This window comes from Propithecus coquereli, unplaced genomic scaffold, assembly GCF_000956105.1.
Source record: "Propithecus coquereli isolate 6110/MARCELLA unplaced genomic scaffold, Pcoq_1.0 Scaffold491, whole genome shotgun sequence".
Taxonomy (NCBI): Eukaryota; Metazoa; Chordata; class Mammalia; order Primates; family Indriidae; genus Propithecus; species Propithecus coquereli.
The window spans coordinates 1,003,289-1,012,294 of NW_012150741.1; the positions used below are offsets into that span (position 1 = coordinate 1,003,289).

Sequence of the window (9,006 nt, forward strand, 5' to 3'; positions counted from 1 at the left end):
GAGGACATTACCTCTAATTCATTCAGCCTCTGGATACGTGGGGTAAAATGAAGTTTATCAACATCACATGCAAATGGTGGCTGCCAATCCTAGAAGAAAACAAAGGCTCTTATTACAAGATTTTATAATTCTTTGACATTTAAGAAATTGTTTTAAAATTAAAACCCAAATTAAGTAAACCTGTCTCTAACAGGTCACTCTAATGAGTCAAACAAAATAGAACATAGGCTAGTAGTTTCTCAACCTCCTTCCCACCACAAGAGCAGAATATGAACACCCTTTCCCAAATAAATAATACAGTCCACACAGACCTCTCCCCATATCCTTCCCACTGAGCAATGTCACTGAGTCTCAATCTCTGTTGAAAAACCAGTGATTTAAGTGAAAGAGACTTTGAATTCTCTATTACTACAGAGGCATCTGCCCTTTTACAAAATAGCTATATTATCTATAAAATTTTTAATCTTCTAATGAGATTAATTTTCATTATAAAAATTGAGAATAAGTTCTTCAGTGACGGTGGTGGGGGAAAATTGACATCCAAATACAATTTTAAAAATGGTTCTCGGCCAGGTGTAGTGGCTCACTCCTGTAATCCTAACACTTTGGGAGGCCAAGGCGGGAGGATCACTTGAATGCAGGAGTTTGAGGTTGCAGTGAACTGTGATGATATCACTGCACTCTAGCCCCAGGCAACACTGCAAGAACCTATCTCAAAAAAAAATTGCCTTAATGTCTATTCATATGTTGTTCTTCAGAGAATCCTATCATGCAAAGACTAGTATTATGAAAAAATGATACTTTTATTTCGAAATAAAAGTACAAGAACTATATTAGTAAAAAGTTCATTTATTTTCCTTAACACTCAAAAATGTATTCCTTGGGAAGGCAATTAAGTAGAAAGTTGAAGATTCAAAATCCTTAGAGGTCTGAGAAACATCAGGTAAATATTTTCCTTAGTCTCAGCACTAACCTAGCAACAACTTAAAGCACACTTAACTGAGAGAAATGTTTCAAAGATAAAATTGACCAATGTGAGAATAAACTTTCAAAGGATGCTGAAGATTTTCCCAAGAATGCCATGAAAATTCACTCTGTAGATGATGCACCATTAGTATCCACATATTTAACATATGAAAATGCCATTTTAATCTTTCTAATTATAGAGAGGCTGTCATCATTTTGAGATCTGATAATTAGCAAAATGAAAAGGTAAACTCTCTACAGAGGCCACATAAGTTGGTTCTCTGATTCCCGGCAGACAAAACCAATTAGAAATCAATGTCAAAGCCACATATTCTTGTTAGTTTACAAAGAATAACATTAACTAACGACTAAAGCATTGTTTAAATTGCGTATGTTCTATAAGAGAAACCCAGTCATCATAGAATAAATGCGCTCACAGGATTTCAATCCAATGCCAGCAGTTTTCTATGTCCATATTTTTACAGTTTCAAGGTTATCAACATTAATATAAAACTTCAGTGCAAAATGTTAAGGATCCAAACAAATTTATCTTAGTGAATATTTTAAGGCAAGTTAGCAAACCTTTCAAAGATGACAATACTTGACCTTAATAAAGATTTGAGTAACACATATATGAAACACAATTTAGAAGACCACTTTCTCAAGTTAATGGTTTTAGGTCAGTAATATGCCCTTAAAACACCTGCACAAATGCAAAAGGTAGAACCAGGTACATCACAACCATTTTAAATTGCTCTTACAAAGGACAAGCAGAGTTTATGAGCCTCTGATGGAATCCAGTTGCCACCCACTGATAGGTGTCTATCAGGAAAGCTCTGAAATACACAGACATGTATCAATGCTTTCCAAACAGAAATAAAATGTGTTAGATAATGCTGCTTATTCCTCCCTTTACTTACTTCCCTCAGGGTAGGCCTGGCACCAACCATCTTCAATTAGCCCCTCATTTGTTGAAAGGCTGTTTAAGACCTCCCATCTTTAGTGAGCCCTTTAGTAAAAACAAAAACACTTTACTTGGAAGACTTTCTTTTTAGACTATGGAACCACTTTATCTTAAATCAGAGGTTCTTAAATTGTATACAGAACTGAGTGTCAGCAGATTTTTCTGGGAGGGTCCACAGCTTTCACCAGGGTCTTAAAAGGGTCTGTAACCTTAAAAATAAACCACCCTCAGGTGGGGCTCCATTGCTCCTGCCTGTAATCCTAGCACTGTGGGAGGCCAAGGCAGGAGGATCACTTGAGCTCAGGAGTTTGAGACCAGCCTGAGCAACAGCGACCCTGTCTCTATTAAAAATAGAAAAATTAGCTGGGCATCATGGGGCAAGTAGTTCCAGCTACTTGGGAGGCTGAGGCGGGAGAAGCGCTTGGGCCCAGGAGTTTGAGGTTGCTGTGAACTAGGCTGATGCCATGGCACTCTAGCCCAGGCAACAGAGCAAGACTCTGTCTCAAAAAAAAGCAAAAGGCAATAATATCTGTTTATTATAAATTTTTTTAAACAAGTAAAATGGCAAAATGAGACCAAAAAGGCCCACTTTAATATTTCAGTTGTTATTGGTTATATGGAGATATTGTCTTCCCTTTAGAAAATACTTCTAAATTTTTATTTCACAGAAGCATCCAACAGGTAAATAAAGTTTTTACTGAGCCACCTATTCGTTTTATAATAATCTCTTCAAAGTGATGAGTACAGACAGAAACCACTTACTCAGAGATCCTACATTTATTCCTACTGAGTCAAGTCTTTGCAAAGCAAGTTTCCCTTTTTACTGCTACAATTCTCGAAGTTTTGGTCTTAGGACCCCTTTAAAGTTAAAAATTGAGGACCTCAAAGAGTGTCAGTTTATGTGGATTATATCTACCAATGTTTATCACATTAGAAATTAAAACTGAGACATTTTGAAAATGAATTAATCTCTTTAATTTTAATGCATTGTTTTATATTGTGAATATTTTAAATCTTTTACATGTCTAGTTTAATAGAAATAAACTAGATTTTAATTTCTTCTGCAATTAGTTTCAGTATATTGTTTTGGCTAAAAGTGTATGAAGAAAATCCGGCTTCACATAAATATTTAGTTGAAAAGGAGAAATTCTTTTCACTCACTGAAAGGGTCTTGGGAACCCTCCAAGGTCCTCAACCCACAACTTGGAAACAAGTGCCCTACTGGATGCCCTACAGATCACCACATCCAGTCTGTCCCTCCATAGAACTCTCTCCATTCAGATTTTAAAAGCAGCCCCTAAATAAAAAATAAAAAATATAAAAAGCACCCCCTTCAAGTATGTTCTCTATTCACTAATAATGATTTACTGTATATACTGTACAAAATGATGACCTATTTGTACAATGCCCATAAAGGTATACTTGGGTCAACCCAGTCTTCCCTAAATTCCTGCCACCAAAAAGATACTGAAAATACCAACACAATCATTTGTGGACTTTTAATAGTCACTATCAAAAATAATAAGTACCAAGGGATAAGAACCTTTGTTAAAATTATAACTCTTACAGATAGGTCCTGGTAAAAGCTATCGGTTTTAAATAATCTGTTTCAAAGATTATTTTAATTTCTGAGTATTAAATACTTGAAAAGGCAAAGTATTCTTCCTATGGACTATCTACTAGTAAATAAAAATACAGTGGTAATAAAGGGACATGCCATGGTATTTACTTTTTAAGCTTTATTTCCATTCAGTTCCTCTTTCACCACTTTTTCTATTCTTTGAAAGGGATAGGGAGGGACTCAGTCTTTCACCACTTCTAATAATATCTGGCAATAGTAATCTGTATTTGCAAGTCCTTGAAATGCCTTAAATTTATTATTGTCAAAAACAAGAGAAAATATAAAATGGCCCTCTCATGGATTTTGCTTCCCAAACCTCAAAGAAATAAAGTTTCCTACAGGCCACTTTACAGGACCTGGGGAAGTACCATGTTTGTTTATAAACAATAGAGTAAGGGAGCTAACTAAACCACATGGAGATCTTCTTACTCTCCCAAAATTTCCCTAACAGAAGTCTACCTAAGTTACCTAATAGAGTGATTCACACAAATTTTGGCAAATCCCTAAAGACTTACAGGGCCTGTAATGGAAACCTCCTTTTAAAATTCACCAAGAAAGATTCTAAGAAAGCTAGCTAAATCCCTAGAACAAATCATCTTCCACTCAAATGGGCTGACATCATGATGTGGGCTAATCATGAAAAGTTAACCAGAAAGCATTATTTTTTCATGTCATTTGTAGACATCTTATGATACTTAAGTCACTGAACGGGACCAGAAGAAATTTCAGATCCTTCTCCTCTACACCAAGTATAACTGGTGCACGTATTACTTTATTATGCCTACACCAAGCCACGTTGTGATCAAGTAACTGTAATGCCACTGCCACTGTTTTTCCCAAATAAGTAGTTTTGATTTTGGTTTTTTCCATACCTAGGATCTCAGTGAAGAAAAAACAATTTCTGGCAGAAAACTGAGGTTGTCAAGGTTAAGAAAAGATTACATATTTCAGATTCCAAAAATGATTTGTTTGTCAGGGTGAAGGGGTTTAGGAAAGAGGTTGGACTCTGCTCCCTCAGCCTTTCCTAAACAACACCCAAACCTACCCAGGCACCAATGGCAGGGAAAGTCAAACATCCCACACCCTTACTTTAAGGCCTCATTAGATCTGTAAACACATTCTCTACCTTTAGTCCTTTATAAACTGGTCACTCCTAGAGATTCAAAATCAGGGTCAGCAAAGGGACAGCAGTGAAACTAAAAATCAGCCTGAGCCTCAGAGAAGATACTAAAGATTGCAAAATCTTTGTTGTGTCATGTTCCATCTAAAGAAGGCACATCTGCAATTGTCTTAAAAAAGAAAGGTAAATTAAGTAATTCACATATTTCACTAGAGGCAAATATTTAACAGCTATTTAGCCCTGCTGCAATTAAGATACATTAACTACAAGCCTAACACTAAAAGTGGAAATAATTTTAGAACATGCATTATCATCCCTAATAGCCATATTTGACAACTTGAACCTGAACTGGAATTGGCTAGGAAACTGCTCAGTTTACTCCACTCATAGTTTAATATTTATACAAGGTCAACCTGCCAATCTATACAATATACTTATTATAATTCTGACTGCCATCACTTGAATGTTTGTGCCCCTCCTAAAATTCATATATTGAAACTTAATCACCAATGATGGTGGGCCTTTAAGAGAGAATTTAATCATAAGGGCAGGGCCCTCATGAATGGAATTAGTGACTTTATAAAAGGGCTGCAGGGGCCAGGCGCCTGCAGGGGCTCACGCCTGTAATCCTAGCACTCTGGGAGGCCAAGGCGGGAGGATCATTTGAGCTCAGGAGTTCAAGACCAGCCTGAGCAAGAGTGAGACTCTGTCTCTACTAAAAAAATTTGAAAAAAAAAGAGGGCTGCAGGGACCTAGCTTAGGCCCCTCTTGCCCTTCCCATTGATAAAGACACAGCATTCAAGGCACCATTTTGGAAGCAGAGACCAGGCTGCCACCAGACTTCAAACCCAGACTCCAGAACTGTGAAAAACAAATTTCTATTACTTATAAATTACCCAGTCTCTCAGATATTTTGTTAGAGCAGCACGAATGGACTAAGACACTGACCAAGCTTCAAGGCTAGATATACTGCTTGAAAGAGATAAGGATGTACTAATACACAAGTATACTCAATTTAGGATGGTAGATAAATAGGTCTTTTTCTCCAAAGATCACAAAATAAATTTATCCTATATTTCAGACCATGCTGCATGTTATTGTAGTAGACTCAGCACTATCAACTCCTTTCTTTCACATTTATTGCCATATTTCAAAATAAATCTAATTTAAAAGACAACCCGCTCTAGCCTAAAATATAAGGAAATTGCAGACTGATAGAACTGATCTTCATTTGAATGGCTGCCTGGTATTAATGGGATACACTCTACAAAAACTGCAATTATCTACTTTTCCAGGTTTTAAATACAGGGTTTTATAGCTGTGTCTAGAGCTGAGACATAAGAAATTATCACCATGAACTCACATAAGTCCAAGATACTATCAACAAACCTGCTTTTTTCTCCTTAGCTTCACAGCACCATGTTACCCAGTGCCTCCCAGGGGTCCTCATGACCCTCATTCTCATTCTACACCCCTATTTCCTCCCCCAACCCCACCCTAATAGGTGAAGCAAAGCTTTTCCCAGACATCCCAGGCAGCCCTCTCTCCACACTCCATCCACCTCCTTTAACCACTCTATATACAACTTCTATTCCTTGCACAAACGATACTTTATAAACTATTTGTAGATCTTTCTCACCAGTACATTATGAGTTAAGTCAAGCTGTTTAATTTATTTCTGAAACCCTAAAACCTTAACACAATACCTGGCACTTATTGACATGTCAATAGTTGTACTGAATTGAACGCACAACCAACCCAACGACCCAATTCATTTCTTCACTCAGAGTTGATAAAAAAAATTCCCCAGTTTTCTGTAGAACTGAGACTTTCTGATTAATCTGATGTCAACAGGTAAGAGAATTCCTTATACTAACAGCTGCCTAAACTAAACCTGTCAGGGAATTATTCTAAACCACCTCATTCCAGCTGAGCTTTAGAATGACCTGAAGAACTTTTCAAAACTCAAACACTTAGGCTCACATGAGATTCTACTTCAGTTCTTCTGGGAGGGATCCCCGAATGACTGTGATGGGAGGCAGAGGTACATTTATGGGGCCCCTGAGTCCAAAATACTCTTCCAATGTGAAGGTGAGTGGTCACTGAAGTTGATGAGCCAGGAGTTTCCACATGCATGAGCCAACCAACAGAACATGAAAGGGCTAAGCTCACAAATACTGATAAACTAAAAGTGATAAAACACACAAATCTAAACGGTTCTTTAGTATTGTATATGTGCAGCTTACTGTTTTTATTGATTTCCCTACAGTTAATGTTTGGGTGTCCAAAAGGAAAAGAAGGAAGACCACACTCAAAAAGCCTGTGAGGGGAGATGAAAGAGAGAAGCAGGATCTTTCTGGGATCTACGAAGAGAACCACTGTATTTTAATTAGAAGGACAAACACTGAACTTGGGGATAAAAAGCCATGGTTTGGAACACCCAATCTGCCTTTCAAAAGCTGTCACCTTAAACAAGTCACTTAACTACTCTCAGGCTCAGAGAGAGGTTATTTATTCCTTACCTATAAAATGGATCTACCTTAGCAGCAAGAACTAAATAACAAAAATGTTTTTTGCTGAACCTATCAGAAAAAAGGTTAACATATACTCTTCTAAAGGATAGAAAGTATATAACCAAAAATAATAAGATTCATAATTTCCCATCAACCATCTCATATAATCACAATGGTATCATTACTGTCATTATGTAAGAGGCAATATAAATAGTGGTTAAGAACACTAACTTAGGACCTGTACTGCCTAGGGTCAAATCTTGGCTCTACTAACTTACTAGTCAGGTGACTCTGGGCTAAGTGTCCTTACATCTTTAGGCCTCACTATGGAAAGAAGGGTTGGTATTTTAACCTACCCATTTTGTAGGAAGGTTAACAGAATAAAGTTCTGAAAAGAGTCAAGATGCTCTTTTAAGACTAGGAGCTGAAGGACAACACGTAACACATGTTGGAATCCCAATGTTTTGATTCACTCCAGTATTCTTTCCATGAAATCTTTATTCTCTTAGTTTTCATTTCCTAGCTGGCTAATATCACCCCTCAAAAGCAAAATTATCTTAGAATCCTAAATCAAATTCTTAACCCTATTCCCCTCAAAAAAATCTTGATAAGCAATTATCCATAAGTCAAAGAAATATTTTACAAATGGAAGATGGGAAAAGCCACAAGGTTAACAGTGAAAAAAAGTTATGGAAGAACCAGAAGAATGGGCTGCCACCAAGTACAATTTTTAAAAACCCCAAACCCACACCCCACACAAATCCCTGAAGCCAGCCTCCCGCTGGAAAATCTGGTGGCTATTCTCAATTTGTCCAAAATGCATCATATTGGATGAGAGCCTCTCAGAGAGGGAAAAGCTTAAATACCTAGAATTTTACAAAGTCTAGGTTATACTCCAAAAATTCTCTCTGTATAGACCTCTCTCATCTCTACCCCCTTACCCCCGTCACACACAAATAAAAATACCAGAGTACAAATCCCAATAGCTCCTACTTCCTGTCTCTTCCCTTCAAGTTAAACCCTGGCAAGTATGAACCATCTGGTTTAAATATCACCAAATGATGATTTGGTATAACCACAGAGAAAATTGGGAGAATCTTGCCTTAAAGACCTTGTAATTATGTGGGTTTGATAGGGATTTGTTCTTTGTTTCTGGAGTTATGTGATTAGAATAATAAGGTAACGTTTCAGTATCTGTAGCCTATAGCACGAATGCCTCATAGGAATATATGCTTAATAAGCTCCAACCAAGTGCTCAAAACACAGTAACTTTAGACTTCAGTTCTTTAAATGTTACAATTTGGTCAAACTGGTAAGATGGCAAGAATTAACTCAAGAATGCACAAAAATCTGCCTAGGGCCACACAAAGAACATAGCTGGGATATGAAATCTTAGCTGTGTGTTTCCAACTAAAATACCTAACATTTGAAGATTTAAAACTTGGTATATACATCGAGGAATGTATATACATTCTACATCTAGAAAGCAGTATTACTAAGTAAATTGCTTGATTCAAGACCAAAAAAGCCAGCCAGGCCCAGTGGCTCATGCCTGTAATCCTAGCACTCTGGGAGGCCAAGGCGAGAGGATCACTTGAGGTCAGGAGTTTGAGACCAGCCTGAGCAAAAGTGAGGACCCGTCTCTACTAAAAATAGAAAAATTAGCCAGGTGTGATGGGGCACACCTGTAATGCCAGCTACTCGGGAGGCTGAAGCAGGAGGCTTGCTTGGGCCCAGGAGTTTGAGGTTGCTGTGAGCTAGGCTGATGCCATGGCACTCTAGCCTGGGTGACAGAGCAAGACTTTTGTCTCAAAAAAAAAAA

At 37.5% G+C, this 9,006-nt stretch overlaps 1 protein-coding gene across 1 annotated transcript in view; it reads right to left on the reverse strand.

The window, feature by feature from the left end:
* KDM5B (lysine (K)-specific demethylase 5B) overlaps positions 1-9,006 on the reverse strand; it is a 76,371-nt gene that overhangs the window by 57,750 nt on the left and 9,615 nt on the right. The window contains exon 2 of the mRNA XM_012655938.1: positions 12-89. Coding sequence (XP_012511392.1) covers positions 12-89 — 78 coding nt within the window. The remainder of the gene's footprint in view (positions 1-11; positions 90-9,006) is intronic.